A 21,602-nucleotide genomic window follows, 5' to 3' on the forward strand; every position below is an offset into this window, starting at 1 on the left:
TTCTAAAATTCATCCATTATAGCCCTCCTCATCATAGGAAAATGGGGCTTGGTCTTCACACCTATGGCCACAGGTGAAGCCTGCCCAGATCCCCTGGCGTTCCTTCAGTCACCCAAGCCAGGCTCGATGAGACGCCAGAGGGGGAGGCAGGCAGGCAGCGAGGGGAGGGCAAGGACACCCACCCCCCACCCTTGCCCCAGGGTAGCCTCAGGACTTACTGTAGAGACGTCATTCCTTTTAACCATTCCTGTAGAGTAAAATAACCCATGTTTTGTGCATCCAATTTCCAAGCTAGGACGAGCATAACTACCTGTTTAAAACAAAACAAAGCAGAAAGACCAATCAAATAAGGAGGACAGACCTCAGCAATTAAATACATTAACATCAGCCAAATGCTTCGGTCCACAGTAGTTTAGTCACTGAAATATGAACAAGGTAACTTCAAAAATGAGTTCTAGTTTGGCAAACATCTAAAAGTTTGATAATTCAGTCTGCTGACAAGGGTTTGGAGAAACATGACTTCTTATGATGCCTGAGGGTGGAAGTGTAAAGCCATTAACCTCTCCCTAGGGCAGTTCTGCAGTATGCACCAAAACTGAAACCAGCAGTTCCACCTATGGAAAGTTATCTCACAGATACACCTGCACATATACACAAAGCTGTATAGTCAACAAGACTGACTACAGTACTATGTGTAGTAGCAAAAGACTGAAAACAACCAAACATCTACTAATAAGGGACTACTTAAATACTTCTTTGCTAAACACATTCCATACAAAAGAATACTATGTCACCAGTGAGACAAATGAAGTGGAGCCATCAGTACAAATATGGAACAGTTTCCAAGATTTATTATGTGAAAATGAAAAGAGTGAGGTGCAGAACAGAGTGTTAAAAACCCAAACGGTAGGTGGTGGGACACGGACAGTGGACTCGATGTTTGTGAGTTCAACTACATACACTGGGGAAATGATTTTAAAGTAGCCCAACACTCCACTTCGGTGGCACTGTGCCTGCAATGAGCACAGGATGAGTGGACAATCACTCAATTACTTCTCAGTGGGGCGCCATCCTTGCTTTCAGTGCATCTTCTGAAACTGTGCAGACATGAGGAACTGTGACAACTCGGGCTTTTGGCACCGCTCGTCACTTTTTCACTCAGCTGCTTTAGAGAAAAGGTGGCACCGAGACAGTGATGGTGAGTTTAATAAATACCTAAAGGTATAAAAGACAAAATTACATTTCCAAGATGCCTCCAACTGGAAGCTCTCCAGGGCTCTTACACAGGGACAGAGCTGAGGCCGCCTGGATTGGGGGATGAGGAGGAAGCTCTCCCATCCTGTCTACCTCAAAGACCCAAGACAAGGTGAGGGGTAACTAAAAAAGAAAGTATGCCACTCCTAGAGAGGTAAAGAAGAGGGACAGGGCCTTTCTAGGACTGTCCTAGGAAGCTTTGCCACTCTGCAAGGCTGGCTATCTCTGGACAGTCATTCACACAAAAGGGAACCTGAGTACAAAAGTGGAGCTCACACATACAGTGTTGAATGGCTATATGTCCATTTGTTGTAATAAAAAAAGAGAAGGCAATGGGAAGAAAATAAATGTTTCTGTATACAGTTGGCCGGGGACTAACATGCCCTGCATTTGGCAGTTAATCTGATTTCTTTACCCAGGACCTAAATGCTTCATTTCAACTAACAGAAGAACTGCCCCAAACCATTAAACTACAATCCATGTGCCCAAATGGGTCAGATGGTGGTGACGGTGAAAGGAATCGGGGTGACATAACATAAAAAAATGAGGCAAGCCAAGAAATGGAAGCAACCTAAATGTCCATCGACAGATGAATGGAGAAAGAAGATGTGGTATAGATACACAATGGAATATTACTCAGCCATAGAAAAGAATGAAATAATGCCATTTGCAGCAACATGGATGGACCTGGAGATCATCATACTAAGTGAAGTAAGTCAGACAGAGAAAGACAAATACTATATGATATCACTTATATATGGAATCTAAAGTATGACACCAATGAACCTATCTATGAAGCAGAAATAGATTCACAGACACGGAGAACAGACTTACGGCTACCAAAGGGGAAAGGCGGGGGCGGGGAGGGATAAATTAGGAGTTTGGGATTAACATATTCACACTACTATATATAAAATAGACCATCAACAAGGACCTACTGTATAGCACAGGGAACTCTACTCAATATTCTGTAATAACCTACATGGGAAAAGAATCTGAAAAAGAATAGATACATGTATGTGTACAACTGAATCACTCTGCTGTACACCTGAAACTAACACAATGTTGTAAATCAACTATACTCCAATATAAAATAAAAATAAAAAAAAAAGAGCATCAACATATTTTTAGGCTGTTATCCCTGAAAATGAATCAAAAAATACAATTTTGCACCTGCCTTATATTATTTTTTGTAATAGAACCAAAGTTTTTAAAATCCCAAACAACAACAAAATGCAAAATAAAAGCATAACACTCCCCACCATAATGAGGCAAGCAGCCACTCAGAAATCACTTTAGATGATTTAATTAGGCCCTGAGAGCCAAAAGGCACATGAAGGACTCCAGAACAGCAGCATTCAGGAGGTTCAGAAGGTCTGTCCTTTCAACTGCCAATGAGCTCGTTTGTAGACTAAAAATCTCCAGCTTTGTTTAATTTATAACTGGAAGATTAATGCAAAGCTTTGTCTTGGTGCTGACTTTATGGTTTTCTACTTTGGAGATTAGTATCAGTGAGAACCCAGTAAATCTCTAGGACCTATCAATCAAATATCAATTCAATCAGTACTTACCCATTTTTTTTAAGTCACTAGGTTTTTTAGATTTTAAAAATCTAGATTAAAAATCTAGAATCTAGATTACTAATCTAGATTCTAGATAACTAGAACTGATAAGTGAACCAATTTTTCTACATATTATGCACATCACCACAAAAAATGATTATTAAATTGGTTAGAAAATGGTGACTTAAGAGACCAGGGGCCTACTAGGAAGGATTTTCCAGAAAGAAGGAGTTACGTGTTCTTCAAACTATTCACACATTAGTGGATTTTCTCCTCATCCCTCAGCTTTTCTTGGAATTCTGACTCCTATGTATCTATTTACATATTTTCTAATTCAAACTTCGTATGTTCTCAAACATTATCTATACTCAATCCTCTATTAGAAGGATTAAAATTTCCACATAAATACTTAAGTTAAAAAAAAAAAAATGGGGCTTCCCTGGTGGCGCAGTGGTTGAGAATCTGCCTGCTAATGCAGAGGACACGGGTTCGAGCCCTGGTCTGGGAAGATCCCACATGCCGCGGAGCAACTAGGCCCGTGAGCCACAACTACTGAGCCTGCGCATCTGGAGCCTGTGCTCCGCAACGAGAGGCCGCGATAGTGAGAGGCCCGCGCACCGTGATGCAGAGTGGCCCCCGCTTGCCACAACTAGAGAAAGCCCTCGCACAGAAAAACGAAGACCCAACACAGCCAAAAATAAAAAATAAATAAATAAATAAAAAATGGTTATGGTAAAGGAACACACATACAAGCATGCATGTAATGTGGCCAAACAGCCAAAGCAGATATTCACAATGGGTACTTCTTTACACAAATAGACCTTTCCCTAGTACAGCTAATAAGGAAGCTAAATACTTAAAGGATTTTGCTGTTACTTAGTAAATGGAAGTTGAACTGAATTTTACAAGCCTGCTTAAATTTCATAAGCTATAAATATCAGGCAAGGTGAGGGTTTTAAAGACTTTAAAGTGCTCACTCATCAATGCAGACAAGCCTCTAAAAAACTATTTTTGTGCTGGTTTTTCAAACAATTTCTGAAATTGGGATGTATCCACAATTGATGGCTTATCAGAATTTACTTAACATTTTTCCTTTTTAGTGATGAATAGAATTAAAAAATTCTATTAGTGGCATCTTAGAATTGAAGTACAGGAATCAATGCTTTGGAATAATAGTCTGAATTCAGTCGTTCAGTCTTCTATGTGATTCAACATTTCAAGACTATTTCTACTGCTACAGAAATAGAGAACCAAAGACTCATAATTGCCAAAAAACGATAATAAGAGTAGCTATTTTTTATTGAGTACTGGTATTTGGGGCTGAGGAACTTTAAAGAGCTGGGCCTCCCTGTATTCTCGGTTAGAATCAGTGTCAGCACTCCTCCCACCCGACAGGCCTTTCTGGCCCTGAGAGGAGATGCCCACCTGATCCCTCTCACACTGGCGGCCCGATGCCTCTCAGCCTCCCCACCATCGGGCCCTGCTACCCACCCCTCTGATCACATGCTGATTACTGTCCCCCGGGTGGAACCTCTGGACCTCCTCTCAGGCCCAGCTCACTCTCGCCCCTTTTACACTATTGTCCAGAAAACACTGCCAACCTTGGCCCAGCCCCTGTCAGAAAACTTCCTTCTTAAGGTCAGTGAAATGTTTTTGTCTGTCTATGACTAGGCTATGGACTAGATCAGGCAAAATACTACTGACCCAGCTGTCCCCAAACCTCTGTACCAAACTCAATAATTTATCAAAACACCTGAACTAGATTACATTAAAATAAAAATACAAGACTAAAATCCATGTAGTAAGTTAAAGACAGTCCAAAGGCTCTTTAGAAAATTTACAGTGTTACTTGGGCGGGAAGTGGGAAGGATGGAGGCATAGAAATGGTAACAAAAAATTTTTTTTAAATTAATTTATTTGTTTGTTTGCTTGTTTTTATTTTTGGCTGCGTTGGGTCTTCATTACTGCGCACGGGCTTTCTCTAGTTGCGGTGAGCGGGGGCTACTCTTTGTTGCGGTGCGCGGGCTTCTCTTGTTGCGGAGCACGGGCTCTAGGCACACGGGCTTCATTAGTTGTGGCTCGTGGGCTCAGTAGTTGTGGCTCGTGGGCTCTAGAGCGCAGGCTCAGTAGTTGTGGGCTTAGTTGCTCCGTGGCATGTGGGATCTTCCCGGGCCAGCGGTCAAACCTGTGTCCTTTGCATTGGCAGGTGGATTCTTAACCACTGCGTCACCAGGGAAGCCCAACAAAATTTTTTTAAAGAAAAAAGTGTGAAGTCTTGAAGAGCATGATATGCATGGGTACCAGATATCTCACCAACAGTCTGAATGAAAGGGATGATCCCTTGAGAGCTCTTCCAGAGCATAAATTCATTTAGGATATAAGAGGTATTTGTTAAATTGGAGGCTGATGTAATATTAAACTGCATAGTTAATGAGTCAGAGCATTTGTATAATGTTTCATTTTGCAGTAAGACAAATGTGGGAATAGGAAAAAATATTCAAAAATAACATGATGATAAGAATTATGCAAAAATAATGAAGCATATAAAAAACTTCTAATTAAATGTTTTAAAGGAAATACTTAGGGGCTTTACACTAAAAAGCAATCACTTTCTGAGCTAAATTCAACTGGAAATGAAGGAGCTGTGAAAAAACCTTTTTAATTATAACCTATTCAAAACGCTTATGAATAATTAATTATTCAAAGTCCTGGACAAACTCTACATTAGGCTGGAACAACTACAGAGGGGGACAAAGATACACAAAGCCCTCAGTCCCCCAGTTATCTGTCATGGTAGGCACACATGCCCACGCCACTTTTTAAACATCTAGTTTAATTACTTTATTACTGTACCTTTTAGAGACAAGAAATTAAATGAGAGAAAAAAATAACTGACTGTAGTTACACCATACCAATTGCAAAAAAACTTTTGCTTACAAACCAATTTAGAATTGGAACTTATTTCTTAGACTGCCTCATAAAAACTAATGCACCCTTACATCTTCATTGTTGCTTTATTTGCCAAGAGACAAAATCAGATCAACTGATCTACCCAAATTAGTAAGTTAGACTTACATTTTCTGGTTCGACACCAATGTCTTCACAAAATTTCTCCATGCCTTCGGGACCTACAACATCATCAGTACCTGTGATGAAATGCAATTTACAGAAATTAAATCTAACCATGTACATACACTATTACTACTATAGTAGTATTATACTGTTAAAATACTTATTATTAAAGTAAACTTAGATCATATAACACTTAAAGACCATAAATCCTTTCTGAAGGAAGAAATCACCAAGAATATATTGAAAAATATTCTAGAATTTCAGTTCTATCTTTGAAGGATTCTGTTCTGCACATTTAAGTCAATTTATGGCCAAGTCCTTCAACCTGTGGACAGATGTACACATAATTTATGTCTAAAGATAAGGCTACAGGCATTCAATTCCTGTTCTTTAAAGTAGCTTAAATCTCTATTCTTATTTTGGTAATAATTTCAACACATACAGTAATTTTTGGAAACACAGCAAACCACCACCTAATATTCTTTATAAAACTAATTGGGAGATAACATAATTGTTTCTTTTACACAGAAAAAAAACCAAGCAGTCTTTTTGTTCTAGACAAGGCAATAACCCCTTTCTTCACATTCCACATAATCTGTTTCTTCCTGAAAGAACTGTCCCCATGTCCCAGCTCTACTGTAGCCCCCATTCGTTCTTCAACCACTGCAATCTGGTTTTTGCTCATCTCCCTCCACTGCAATTCTTCTTGCCAAGGTCACCAATAAACTCCTAATCGCCACATCCAGTAGACACAGTCCATCTTTATTTTATGTGGCTTCTCTGTGGTAGCTGAGATTATCCTCCTGTAGCGTCTCAACGGGGGCACCACCAGAAACAGAAACTGAGGCATCATCCTGGAGTCCCCCCCTTCTCCTACATTCTCCAGGGCCAATCAGTTACCAAGTGTGCTGCCAATTTTACTTTCCAAATATTTCTTAACTGCACTGACCTGTTCAGATGTCATTCTCTCACTTAGATGACCACAGCAGTCTCCTCAGGATCTCCCTAATTCCAGAGCCTCACCCCCCTCGGACCCATCCCTTACAAAGCCACCTGGAGGGGCCACCTCAAACACAAACTCTTTCGATTTTAAGTTCCCTACTACCTACGGATAAAGTCCAAAGTCTCTGGCATATCAAATAAGGTTCTCTATGATCTACCGTGTCCCTTCCTCTTCAGCCTCATAGATTTCCACCTTCGTATCAAGTTTCTTGGAAATAAAAGAATCAAATAGGGACTTCCCTGGTGGCGCAGTGGTTGAGAATCTGCCTGCCAACGCAGGGGACACGGGTTCGAGCCCTGGTCTGGGAAGATCCCACATGCCACGGAGCAACTAAGCCCGTGAGCCACAACTACTGAGCCTGCGCGTCTGGAGCCTGTGCTCCGCAACGGGAGAGGCCGCGACGGTGAGAGGCCCGCGCACCGCGATGAAGAGTGGCCCCCAGGGCTTCCCTGGTGGTGCAGTGGTTGGGAATCTGCCTTCCAATGCAGGGGACACAGGTTCAAGCCCTGGTCCAGGAGGATCCCACATACCGCGGAGCAGCTAAGCCCGTGTGCCACAACTACTGAGCCTGTGCTCTAGAGCGCACATGACACAACTACTGAAACACGAACGCCTAGAGCCCGAGCTCCGCAACAAGAGAAGCCGCCACAATGAGAAGCCCGTGCACTGCAACGAAGAGTAGCCCCCGCTCAACGCAACTAAAGAAAGCCTGCGCACAGCAAAGAAGACCCAACGCAGCTGAAAATAAATAAATAAATAAATTTATAAAAAAGAGTGGCCCCCGCTCGCCACAACTGGAGAAAGCCCTCGCACAGAAACAAAGACCCAACACAGCCAAAAATAAATATAAATAAATAAATTAATTTAAAAAAAAAAAGAATCAAATAGATATTGCTGAATGAATAAAAATTAAGATCCAGAAACACCGACCCATTGTTTGCTATGCACACACATCCTGACACATACCCAACGCAGTACTAACTCTTTGTGGCCTCAGCCCATCTCCCTCTCCCCTCTCCCCATCTTCCCATGCCAGCTTCTTCAATCTTTAAGACAGGAACCATACAGGCAGTCCTCCCAATCTCCCCACCCCCAGCAGCGGAGGCTGGGTCAGGCAGTCCTCTGTGACCCCGTGCAATGCTAGGAATGCTTTTCTCACATTTGCATTAAGTCCCAACTCATCTACCTTTCCTTCTAAGTTCCTCAAGTGTAAGAGCTATTTATTCTTTTTTTTAAAAAAAGAAAAGATTTTATTTATTTGGCTGCATTGGGTCTTAGTTGTGGCACACGGGATCTTTTACTTGCGGCATGCGGGATCTTTAGTTGCGGCATGTGGGATCTAGTTCCCTGACCAGGGATCGAACCTGGGCCCCCTGCATTGGGAGCACAGAGTCTTAGCCACTGGACCACACAAGAATCACTCTACAATCTTCCATAGACTTCAGATCTAGCAAGCTGCCAAGACCAGCAGGATCCACCATCTGAAAATGTCTCAGTTTCATTCAGATATTATCTACCGGGCACACCCTGGAGCGATGCGCTGTAGAAGTGGCTAAAGAGGAGTAATACATGGTCCTTGCCCTCCAGGAAGGGAGACAAAGCATAAGAGTAATTTCAGTACAGTAATAACTAGATCACAATAAAAGTGTAAGGTGGCTGTTCTCAACAAAGGATGACTATTAAAATCACCTTGGACAGTCTTGTGTCACTTTTCTGCTTCTAATCCTTGGCTCCCCCTGAAGTCCAAACTCAGGCTCTTTCACATAATCTAGCCAGAGCAAATACTTTTTCTGCATGTGTTATTTTCCTTTTAATCACAAATGTGCTACTTTGTTACAAAGTTTTATTTCACATATTCAAATCTGTTACCTTTTTCTGGGACTTTCTTTTTTCTCCTTTTATTTTACATGTTTTTCTATGAATTCTTAATTTTTTTATCTTGATTATGGAGGGAAAATCAAATAAAAGTTTACTTAATTTTTAACTTAGTTTTTTGGGCAACATTAATACATGAACATGATATAAAATTTCATTTAAAAGTAAAACTGAGGGCTTCCCTGGTGGCGCAGTGGTTGAGAATCTGCCTGCCAATGCAGGGGACACGGGTTCAAGCCCTGGTCTGGGAAGATCCCACATGCCGCGGAGCAACTGGGCCTGTGAGCCACAATTACTGAGCCTGCGCGTCTGGAGCCTGTGCTCCGCAACAAGAGAGGCCGCAATAGTGAGAGGCCTGCGCACCGCGATGAAGAGTGGCCCCCGCTTGCCACAACTGGAGAAAGCCCTTGCACAGAAACAAAGACCCAACACAGCCATAAATAAATAAATAATAAAAAATAAATAAATAAAAGTAAAACTGAAAATAAAAATGTTAGAAAAGCAAAAGTTTCCCCCTAACTTCTCTCTACTCCCCAGAGATGACCACTTATTAAAGAATTTCTGGGACTTCCCTGGTGTTCCAGTGGTAAAGAATCCGCCTGCCAATGCAGGGGACACGGGTTCGATCCCTGGTCAGGGAACTAAGATCCCACATGCCGCGGAGCAACTAAGCCGGCGGGCTGCAAATACGGAGCCCACGCGCCTCAACCAGAAAGCCCACGTGCCGCAAACTACAGAGTCCATAAATAAATAAAAGAATTTCTTTAAGAACCCTTCCCCAAATAAGCCATTCTATAAATCCTACCTGCAGAATGTATATACATATTTATTTAGTTTCTAAGTTTTTCAGGCAATTCTCTTTGGTTTTCCAGGTACACCACAATTCAATCATTTCACCTTCAACAAATGATCATTTTTGCCTCCTCCTTTCCTGTATCCGTGCCCCTTCTTTCTTTCTCTTACCTAACAGCATTAGCTAATAGCTAATAACTCCCAAAACAATGGCAAATAAGAAGAGTGAGAGTGGGCATCTTTATCTCATTCTTGACTCAAATGAAAATACAGTTGGCATTTTATCACTTGGGTTTGAGTGCGCACAGCACCGCATGTGGGCACTCATGTGTATATTACACAAACGATATATGAAGACATTCACACGGTGAAATGTTCCAATAAAGAAGTCCAGGTAAAATAGAGTAAAAAAAGAAAGCCTGCCTTCTTCCTTTCCTTACGAGACAGGCATGTATCCTCCCAGACCTTTTTGCTGTGTATTTATGTATGTGCAAATATACGATGAAATGTAGCCCTGAATTTGTTTATCTATACACATGGGTTCATACTGTACCTATAAATTCTACACCTTGCTTTTTTCACCGACTGTCTGATAATCTTCCTATGAGAACACCTAGCTGACACACTTTACATTACCCCCCGTAGGTGACTGTGTGTGTGTGTGTATCCCATGTTTCATAGTTCTTTTCCTCATTCCACTACTGTAAAGCATTTAGGCTGTGACATTAAAGAGTAATTATTCTCATATGGAAGTATCCATCTATTACTATTTTGCTAAGAGGTTTGGTTGTAGGAACAGATGACTCTTTGGTATCTACTGACAGGACTCACTGGCAGGTGGTTGCACAGAGCTGAGAAAAAAAAAGGTACATTATAATCTTAAAAAATTTTTTGTCTTTGGCTTCTATTCTTCGTGATTTAAAAAAGCTCTTTTACTGCAACCTATTCTTGAGCCTGGCAAGCCACCTGCCTTTCCCCTGCCTGTGCACAGGGCCCTGGGGTCTCCCACCTGGCTGTCCCACTCACACCCCCTCCAACCTGGCCTCCTCTCCCTGTCAATGCTCATTACAATGACGATGCTTCTCATTTGTCTGTTTGCCACACCAGAAAATAAGCTCTGAGTACAGCGCTTCTGTCATCCGCACACCAGAGCCTGGCACGTAGCAGGCCCTCAAAGGTTGGCTAAGGTACACTGGGCAGTGGTAAACATTAAGTTAGCCATGCCTTTTTCTTTTTTCCACATTTTATGCAATGCCATTGTCATATTACTTATATACACGTGCACGTGTGTATTTGAAAAGAGCAGGGTTTTAACAATATGATCTGCAATGGCATGATGACTCATATGACTTTAATATTTTATCCTAAAAATATTAAATATAGCTTATCAGTCAACATTACTTAAAGGCTACCCATAATCCTGCTATCTACAACAACTTTTCCTTTTTTCTCATTATCATTCCCATGTACACATTTAGATCTATTTGTGATCACATTGTTCATTGGGATTATGGGTGTATTTACACTAGATTTATCATTTTACCTGTAGAATTGAACAATCTTAATCTAATAAATAGGCTACTGGTTAACACAAAGTGGATTAAAAGTGGGTTTGAGGGAGATGGTTTAAAAGCTATAGAATGCCCTGGTGAAAGATACTAGAGGTACATTTAGAAGGCGGATGTACTGACAATAATCTAGAAAAAAGTGGTCCTCCCACTTTCACTGACATTTTAAGCAGGGGCCCCTAACTAAATATACTTAACCCTTTCATGAGAGCCCAAGACGCTCATGGCAGAGTTTCCATAATCACACCATGCTGCATCACTGGGGCAAACGGGGCCATGCTGTCTCCTTTGCCAAGAAACCTTTGTCAGCAAAACCTTTGTCTCCTTTGTCTCTTAGCACCTGTTCCTGGTCCCAAATCTCACTTTGGTAAACCAAGAAACAATTCTGCTATAGAACCTAATCCAAAGTAGAGATGAAGGGCCTACAGTCAGGACTTGTAGAACTTTTATGACCTACATGTGTGAGCTTTAGTGTGACTCTGAAATGTTGGCACTTGTGTATCTGGTCTCATCTCTTACTGTTAGATATATTTCAGAAAGTGGAAGTTATTAGATAAATCATTTATGTAAAACTGGTTATTATAATGAAAAGAAATGGGATTCCAGTTTCAGACGGAGGTCTAAATAAGACACTCCCCCAATCTTGCCCCCAGCAATCCTTTCTAAAGTCACAGAGGACTCAAGTACCAAAGTACAAAAGGGAGTAAGCCTATAACCACAGAGAACAGGACAAGAGTCCCAGTGGAGAGCATTTCATTTATTAAATCTCTGAGAATCAGAAACTGAGTTGACAGGGATTTAAAAAGGTGAGAGGCTGCATCACAGGATGTGCAAAAGAGGGCTGGGACTAACTGGCCATGCAGGAGCTGGGAGGAGCTGGGCTCAGGCTAAAGGAGTGCAGAGGACAGAGGGCAGAGGGCAGGGCAAGGGTGGAACTGAGAACTCTGGAAAGAACTAAGGTCCATCTGTGTAGCACAACTGCACCACCAAGGCCCCTACCACCCTCCACTCCACTCCAGATTCAGTGCAGGGAGTCAACCAAAAGCAGGTGGCTCTCTCCGAGGGAACACGAGCACAGCGAGGGGGGCAGGCCCTCACCCTAGCGCAGGGGGCCCACAGCCTCACTGTCTGCTCCCACAGACTTGCCCAGACCACAACCTTCCAGGGACTTCTTGCCGTGCATTTTTCTTGAATAATACTTATCTTCAGGTTATATTCATGTAGTTGGGATATTAAAAAATGAGGACTTCCCTGGTGGCACAGTGGTTAAGAATCCGCCTGCCAATGCAAGGGACACAGGTTCGAGCCCTGGTCCGGGAAGATCCCACATACCGCGGAGCAACTAAGCCCGTGCGCCACAACTACTGAGCCTGAGCTCTAGAGCCCGCGTGCCACAACTACTGATCCCGCGTGCCACAACTACTGAAGCCTGCACGCCTAGAGTCCATGCTCCGCAACAAAGAGAAGCCGCCACAATGAGAAGCCTGCGCACCGCAAAGAAGAGTACCCCCCGCTCACGGCAACTAGAGAAAAGCCCACGCCCAGCAACGAAGACCCAATGCAGTCAAAAATAAATAAATAAATTAATTAATTTTTTTAAAAAAGAAAGCAGGTGCCAGTTGTTCTCAATTTCAAGCTATTTTCCCTGATAAAATACAAAAAAAGCAAAAAAAAAAAAAAGGGGGAGGCATTAATAAAAATAGGGATAGCCACACCCACATAAACTTCTCGCAGTGATGAAATCCCAAGGAACCACCTGGCAGGGGCCTCAAGGAACCTAAAGAATGTGGCTTAATCTTTATCTCAAAAGTCATCTTTCTGAGCCAGAGAAAAGCAACAAGAAGGAAAACTGTACCTTGCTTCCTTTTAAAAGAAAACAGAAGTGTGGCTTTTACTATGGAAAAATTCATATTTGCTTATAAAGGAAGACACAAAAATATCAAAATAGCTGTGCTATGGTGGTGGGATTAAGTACACTTTTTCTGTTTAAACTTTCCTTTTTATAATATATTTCATAACAATAAATGTGAACCAATATGAGAAAGCAAGAGATCTTCATAATCAAACTGATATGAACATGAGAAAACATTCCATCATTCAGACTCAAGTACTGAACACCTGGAAACGTGCTAACCACTTTCACAAAACGTCTTCAAGAGATTCATGTTCTCAAGACCTAGACATGAAAACAGATAAATTCTAATACTATATAAGTGTCTGTACCATGTGTCTGTGCCCTGCAAACAAAATCCAGCTCAAACTAGTTCAAGTAATGAAAGAGAATTCACTAGAAGGATATTGGGGTAGCTCACAAAAATCCAAAAAACTACAGGAATCAGGATCGCATCCTTTCAAGTCTACCACCAGAAGAGAAAGATGCTCTTCTCCCAGCTTCAATCTGAAAACCCTAGGAAATTTTATCTGATTGTCCTGACCTGGGTTACCTGGCAGCACCTGGAACAATCTCTGTGGCCACAGGTGCAAGACTTTTATCAGAAAAAGGGTAGAGTAGGGGTAGGAGGAAAACCCAGGAGGAATCCTCATTTTGACACCCCAATAAAAGGGTATCCAGGGCTTCCCTGGTGGCGCAGTGGTTGAGAATCTGCCTGCCAATGCAGGGGACGCGGGTTCGAGCCCTGGTCTGGGAAGATCCCACATGCCACGGAGCAACTAGGCCCGTGAGCCACAACTACTGAGCCTGCGCTCCCAACAAGAGAGGCCGCGATAGTGAGAGGCCCGCACACCGCGATGAAGAGTGGCCCCCACTTGCCGCAACTAGAGAAAGCCCTCGCACAGAAACGAAGACCCAACACAGACAAAAATTAATTAATTAATTAATTTTTAAAAAAAGGGTATCAAAACCAGTTATGAACAACGTCCTTCGTGTAAGAGTACAAAGAAGGCTATTAAGCTAAGTAAGCTAAGAGATGCATAGCAGCTTGCCATATGGAAAAGTGGAGAAAAACACTCCAGGCAAAGGGATGGCACTGAGTTAGTTGTCTTTTCTCCTGTAGGTAGCAGGGATTTTTAAGTGGGGGGCAAGGGTACAGCAGATTGTTAGGGAATGACATGTATAATCTGTTCAGTTTATTTTTTTTTTTTCAAATAATACAACAGGAAACACATAGAACCCGACTGGGAGTAGAGACTGATGTCAAGAAAATTGGTTTGAAGGTCACTGGAACTGTCAAGTTGATAAGTTATGATAGGGCCAGAAATATGGTGGGGAAGAGGAAAGGTAAAAGAGCCTTCAGTTCAAACTCGCCTGAAAATTCTTCTTTCCCCCTTTTTTACACATACACAGCCACAAAAACAAACAAACGTTTTATTTCAGTATTACATTATCCAACCAATTATAATAAGTTGCAAAAATGGGACTGGATTTAAGACATTTTAAATGACAAAACAAACACTCTCTGCCAAATGATCTTTCAAAATAGAGACACAATATAAGAAATTCCATTGCACTACATAAAGGTTCAAAGCAGCAAAGCTTATTTTAACTTGGATGCATAAACCAAATAGTCACCCATTACCAGCATTCTCAAGAGGTTTCCTAGCAATCCAAAGTATTTCTCCCAAGTACATTTCATCTTTTCAGTTCCCTTCTAGTGTTCTGAATTCTTTGGCTTAGCTGCTGGCTATAAATAGGACATTTGGTGATTTGTTTCAACTGTGTTCCCTCCCGAAAACAGGGAGACAGACAGACAGACACACACACACACACACACACACACACACACACACACACACCCCAAACTCGAAAAGTACTCCTTTTTAATTCCTTAATCTCCTCTAAGGCACTCCTTATTTTTATGAGGCTCAGTCTTAGATGATATAAATGATTACCTACCTGCATATTCATAGAACCATTCTAAGCACCTCTTACTTGAAAAGGCTTCTTCTTCAGTCTTTATTCTAGTTGTATCATATTTTCTATACATGCTAGAAATCAAGAAAGGGGTTTTAAGTTATTTAAAGTAAAGATACTGAGTTTTTTTAAGTAGCAAATAGTTTTTATTCTTTTACCCAACCAGACATCTATTCAGTCAGTATTTCATGTATATTTAAAATATTTCACTTCTTGCATTTGGAAGCTTCAGCTTTTATAGCTATAGTTTTAAACACAGTCATACCCAGTACAAAATTAAATGGTAAGCACTTAATACAGGTTTTTCTCTGGTGAACAAATAATCAGTAAAAACTGAAGAGAACAAGTATTTAATACACTTTCTACCTCTCTAGCCAGAACTAACTACAGAACACTAGTGATACAGCAAGAAATGTGGATGGTGTTTCTTCAACTGGTGACCCTAGGACTCACTCATGTCTCTGCATCAAGTTCTCCTGACTCCCGTGCCATACGAGTCAGGCTGGGCAGAGCATGGACTAAGGAAGAACCTGGCAGTATTAGACACCTCCAAGGAACTTGTCAAGCAAATAAAAAGAAACATCAAATTATGTCCAAGTCTCCAGGAAAAAAACCTCAGGAAAATGAAGTACAGAGAACCCTTGGCTTCTGCCCCTCTCCTATCACGCCCTCGCATTGTGGAAATGACACATAAGCTGGAGAACTGAGTCAGCAAGCACAGCAGCCTCCGCCTGCCAACACTGTGACCCTCGGCAGGGATTCCTTACTTCATGATGACACGGGGCTGAGAACCAAGACAGGCCCTACTTGGGGAGGGGAGAAGCAGCAGTACTTTTAAAATAGTGATTCTGATAGAAAAATTATGAGTATTTATATATAAACTGTCTAAATAGTTATATAAACATTTGTGAATACAGTTTTTATTTACATAGCATATAATATAAAATCATGTATAATTCTTTTTAAAAGAGCATTCATTCATGATCAAGACTTTCACCAGAATATCTGTATATACCGCTGATCAGAGATTCTGGGTTTTAATACCCAGAAAACCCCCAAAACATGGTTATAAAGTATTAAGATACTGAAACCGCAAACCACCAGTTTTGTATTTCTTCTATAAAAAGTAGCCATCCCACCTGGAAACAAAGTTGGATACTGCCCAGGGGTTCAAACAGATTTGCCTGGACATCCTATCTCAGCTGGGCCTGGACATCCTATCTCAGCTCAAAGTCTGTTAACTAGTCAATATCCTGGAGACCTCTATATGACACTGTAATGACTGAATCACTTAAAAATACTCTACATAGAAAAGGACAATGGAATAACATTCAGACAAAAGAAAAAGATACCAATGCTATTACATGGATGAACCTCAAAAAATTTATGCTAAGTGAAAGAAGCGAGGCACAAAAAGACCATTGACGTGAACTGTTCAGCAAAGGCAAATCGTAGGGACAGAGAGTGAATTCGTGGTTTCCTGGGGCTGGGAACAGGCACAGGGATGGACTGTGAATGGGCGTCAAGGCTCCAACTGGGGTGATGGGAACCTTCTAAGATTGGTTTGCAGTGATGGCTGCACAACTCCAACAACTCCGTAAAGATCACTGGACTGTACACTTAAAATTGTATACACTGTGGTATGTAAATAAAGTTGTTTTTTCAAAAAAGACCAAGAATGAAACCCGGATAACGCTACAGCTCCCCATCCCCTAGGTGACTGATGAAATGCTATCAATGAGAGTACCTCGCACCCTTCTGCAACTCAATTACCAGTTTTTAAACTGGCTTCAGGGCTTCCCTGGTGGCGCAGTGGTTAAGAATCTGCCACGGGTTCGAGCCCTGGTCCGGGAAGATCCCACATGCCGCGGAGCAACTAAGCCCGTGCGCCACAACTACTGAGCCTGCGCTCTAGAGCCCGCATGCCACAGCTACTGAAGCCCGCGCACCTACAGCCCGTGCTCTGCAACAAGAGAAGCCACCGCAATGAGAAGCCCACGCACCACAACGAAGAGTAGCCCCTGCTCGCTGCAGCTAGAGAAAGCCCGCGTGCAGCAACGAAGACCAAACACAGCCAAAAATAAATAAATAAATTTATTAAAAAAAAAAAGAAAGAAGCAGAAAAATCTCATCTAATTCCCTTGATTTATCGATGTGGCAATTCAGGCCACATAAGTGAAGTGAAGTGACCTACAGAGCCAGAATGGAGGAAGATGGGAAAAGGCAGAAAAGATTAAAATCTGGGTGAAACAGTAAAGATGCCTAAAATAAGCAAGTCTAATGGACCTTGGGAGTGACCAAAATTAACAGTTCACTTGTCTGAACGAGAAGTGGTTTCAACAGTCTTGTTTTTCATGGTTTCTAACAAATGCTCACTCTTCTGAGAAGAAATGTCAGCTCAGCTAATATTCCAGGCAGGCTTAGAGCATTTGGTGCAGGCAGCTCTCTCCAGCCACGCAGCCCAGGTCCTGGCAAAGGCAGCTACAGGATTCCTGCGGTTGTAGGCAGTGAGTGAGACCCTCTTAAAGAAGAGATACGTACCAATCCTGAGGTCCTCAACAGGCACAGAGGGCAAGCTCTTAAAAGCAAAGAAAGAAACTCTACACCAGTTTTGATGGATCAATGGACTGAGATAAAACTTGAATTTCTAAGAACTCAGGTTACCTAACTTGTTTTTGTTTCATAAGCCCACACGTTAAGTAAGTATCATGAAAAATTACACTTTGAAAGTTTTCCTGGCAGAACCAAAACAATATTCCAGTTGGCATTTGTACGCTTAGAAGACCCACACTGGGCTTGGGTAGAAAGGTGCCTCTTCGACACATATGCCATCAATGTGGTTCCACTGTCTCTGCCGACGTACCTATCGTGTCTACTTTTCTTGGCAGATAAATCATCTCCAGAAGCAGGTCTTCTCTTTTTCCTCGGCGGCATCACTTTACTAAAGCAGTCCGAAGAACTGCAAGACCGCAGACTTCCTACAAAACAGAGTGAAGAGCACAAAAGTAAGGGATGCCACGTCGAAACCCTTCCAAAGAATATCGGCGCTAAATGAAGAGCTTTCACAACTTACATTGCAAAGGGTTTAGATGTTATCTGTAAACATGAAGAAATGAAAAGTGAAAAACTGGTTTTCAGTTCTTCTTTGAGAAAATGTTAGAGTCAAGAAATAAACCTAGCAATGACACAAATAAGTTAATAGTGCCCCCAAAAAACACACCAGAAATGAAGTTATAATAACTTCAGTTTACTCTCCAAAAATACTAATATAAATCATCTTAAGCTTCCGGCTTCCCTTACACATCAACGTTCCTTCAGAAGGAAGTGCACTGCTATCTCATTTCTGTACTTCATTAGGCAAGGCCAGCTCGACTGGTGACCTTGGGTCTAAAATACATACAAGTACATCAGTCCCAACACTCTTAAGCTTCAAGGAATATCTGATTTAAAAAAAAAAAACAGAATTTGGATTTTTGGGGCAAAAGCCTGACATGATCTTGAGCAAAACTTCCATAAAAATTTTTAATTTGTTTCTGCCACTTTCAGTCAGGGTTTTCGGAAGCATTAACTTTCATTTGGTAAAAGAAATTAAAACGTAACAACAACATGGAACACCTATGGAAACCTTATGGTGAGCCAGGCCCTGCCCTTAACACTTACATGTATGACACCTCGCTTAACCTCACAACAAGCTTACGAAAAAAGAATAATCGTTACTGCTTATGCAGATAAGAAAACGGAGGCAGAGAGGGGTCAGGTAAGGGGCAAAACTGGAATTCAAACCCGGACAGTCTCACTTCAGACTGTCTTAAACCATTATAAATTACAAGACAATTACAACATAATTAAAATACCCATCTTGGCACAAGTACTATCAGAGATATTATGTCACTTGGTTCCCACAATAACCCTGAATGACAGGCAGGGCAGAGTTCATTATCTCTACTGACCGATGGTAAAAACTAAGGCTTAGGCATTCAAGAGACTTTCCAAGGTCTCGGAAGTGCTAAGTGGGGAAATCTGGACTGCACGCCCTCCTCCTTCCACCGGTGCCTTGGTGGGAGGGCCCGGGGCCCTCAGTGAGCCGTTGGGACAAGGCAGCACCGGGCGATAGGGTCTGAGTGCTCTGCATTCAATGGATGAGCGCCAGCTCCTCACCTAGTCATGTGGCTCAGTCAGTCAGTGACCTATTCTGGGTCTCTGGTTCATCATCTGAAGAATGAGAACATGAGATCTACCTCTCCGGAGTTTTATGAGGGAAAAATATCCATTCAACACGTGCTCACGTGGCCAAGTGTTGCGAGTAGACAGATGTTGGGATCTGAGTGCCACCAGGGAGGTGTGTGCTCAGGCTGGACCTCCACGTTGACCCAATCCTCACAACCACCCCATTCTTACGAATGAGGAAACTCAGGCAGACAGATGAAGCGGCAGCCGGAAGGCAGCAGGTGAAGTCGAGGATGGAGCCCAAGCAGCTCGGCGGCGAGGCCCAGCTCCCCACCACCACTCACTGCCGCCTCCACGCAGCCTCAGCAGCAGAGACTGAGAAGCAGGGGACCAAGGCCAGAGCCCAGGGAGTGTGGATATTCGGGGGCTGGGAAAAGAGGGTGAAGAGCTGGGTGGGGAGAAAACCTGGGCGAATGTACACTCCCGGAAGCCAAAGGAGGAGGAGTGCACAGGGCGGTGGCAGCAGTCGGATGCAGAAGCAAGAGGCTGGGGAAGGATGTGAGCGGAGGGTGTGATCCCAGTGAATGTGGACAGTTCTCTCTAGAAAGCGGTTCAGAAGGCAGGGAGAGAGTTGTCAGTAGCTAACAGTCCCAACCTGGTAAGCGCAATGGTCGGGACTGGAACCTAAATCTCAGGACATACTCAGGCTTCCACCACCACGCTAAGTTCCCGGGCGATGCGCTTCAGGAACAGATCAGCCGAAAGCACCTCTTCTGCCACGAACCAGGACGACAGCGCGAACGAGGCGTGCGCCCAGCGCCGGGTACTGGACCCTGCCTACTCCTTCGGCCAGAGGCAGCGCCCACCAGGCTGAAGAGACGAGGATCCTCAGCCACCCTTCCCGGGGCCCAACAACGGAGCGAGTAGGAGGTTCTTCAGAGACACAAGGCACGCCCATCTCTCTCTCCCCATAACAGCCGCAAATCAGGAAGAGAGAGAGCCAGAGAACGTGCTGCCCGCCACACTCGCCCCGCTCATCCTCCCGGTGGAACGGCAGTCCTGTTTACACTGAAGCGCGCAGAAGGGTCTGAAGAGGTGCACGGAGACCCAAGCTTTTGCAGACTGCCAACGGTCAAGATTTATTCTTGTCCGTTAATGCCTCGGGGTGGGGCTTGCAGAATGAAAAAGTGGGTCCCGCCTTGCCGGAAAGCCTGCCACGCTGCTCAGAAACGAGTCTGCCTTCAACCTCGAGGCTTGCTTCTCCCGTCTTGGACTTGCACGTCTGAAGGAAAGACACCGTCTCCTGGTACTGGTCACGGTCGGGCTCTGAGCATCTGTTCCGGGGAGGAACCTCTCCCTCCCACCAGCGTTTGCCGAACACAGAGGAAATGCACTCATCTCCTCAGCGCGGGGTAAGATGAACACCATTTAAAATAATGTCTTCACCAATATTCACCAATAAGATCAATCCACCAGCTCCTCTACTATTTGCCTCTTCATAGAAACACTGGCATAATGTCTGCTTTCACGGATTCCTACTTGACAAGAGTATCATGTTTCTGGTAAACATACAAACATCATAAAGTAACTAACTTTTTCAACTTTTTTTTCTTACTGTTCAAGTTCCACAAATCGCTTTTCCTGGTGTAAAACTTACTCGTATTCTAGCCCCAAAGCATCCCCAATTTGGCATTTTGTTCTTTCACTTATTCCCGTGGCGTTCGTTCAGACCTCTCTGCTCTAATCATCGGCATAAGCAAGTGACTGTTAGGGGCCACCCTTCACAAGGAAACGGCGTCTGTTCATCCCCAGTTCCCGTTACAGCCCAGGCACCCACTGGCTCACTGAGCCTCTCGCCGCCCCCCACCTCACAGGAAGGACGAGTCCAACTTGCGCGACGCAGCACAGCTCCACAGGTAGAACCCTGGAACCCATGACGACAATGAAAAGTTCCAGGCTCTCTCAAAAGCCAATTTTTTAATGCTGAGGAAAACAAGTTTACCAAAAATAATCTGCCAACTTGAACCAAGTCAACAAAAATACACAAAGAGCACACAACTCACAGCTCGGTGGCCCCGAAGCTGCTCCCCCAAGCCCGCATGGCTCCAGGGATCCTACCTGAGCGACAGCAACAACTCAGGTTTTTAGGTTCATGCACAAAAGTGCACCTTGGTTTGCAGGGTTCTGCTTTGTTCACCTGTGCAGACCCAGCAGCTAATATATCATCTCAGTACAGTAGTAATACAGTATATACAGTACTGAGAGTCCCACAGTAGACTCTCAAATATTTGTTGAATAAATGTGTTCCTAAAACAAGCGTAAATCAAATTCTGCTTAAAGATCAGTATGTTTCCAGAAATTTGAAACATCTATGAATAGATAATACACCACCATTTCAGATTTTCTTTCCCATTTGTCAGTTAAGACAAGCACTTGAT

At 43.0% G+C, this 21,602-nt stretch overlaps 1 protein-coding gene across 4 annotated transcripts in view; it reads right to left on the reverse strand.

The window, feature by feature from the left end:
- Positions 1-21,602, reverse strand: part of DCUN1D4 (defective in cullin neddylation 1 domain containing 4) — an 81,349-nt gene that overhangs the window by 23,791 nt on the left and 35,956 nt on the right. For all 4 annotated transcript variants that reach the window (XM_059923032.1, XM_059923033.1, XM_059923031.1 and 1 more), the window contains 4 exons: positions 17,861-17,975; positions 14,980-15,071; positions 5,892-5,962; positions 219-310 (listed from right to left, as the gene is read on the reverse strand). In XM_059923032.1, the coding sequence (XP_059779015.1) occupies positions 219-310; positions 5,892-5,962; positions 14,980-15,071; positions 17,861-17,975 (370 nt within the window). The remainder of the gene's footprint in view (positions 1-218; positions 311-5,891; positions 5,963-14,979; positions 15,072-17,860; positions 17,976-21,602) is intronic.

Source organism: Balaenoptera ricei, chromosome 5 (assembly GCF_028023285.1).
Source record: "Balaenoptera ricei isolate mBalRic1 chromosome 5, mBalRic1.hap2, whole genome shotgun sequence".
In the NCBI taxonomy this organism is placed as follows: domain Eukaryota; kingdom Metazoa; phylum Chordata; class Mammalia; order Artiodactyla; family Balaenopteridae; genus Balaenoptera; species Balaenoptera ricei.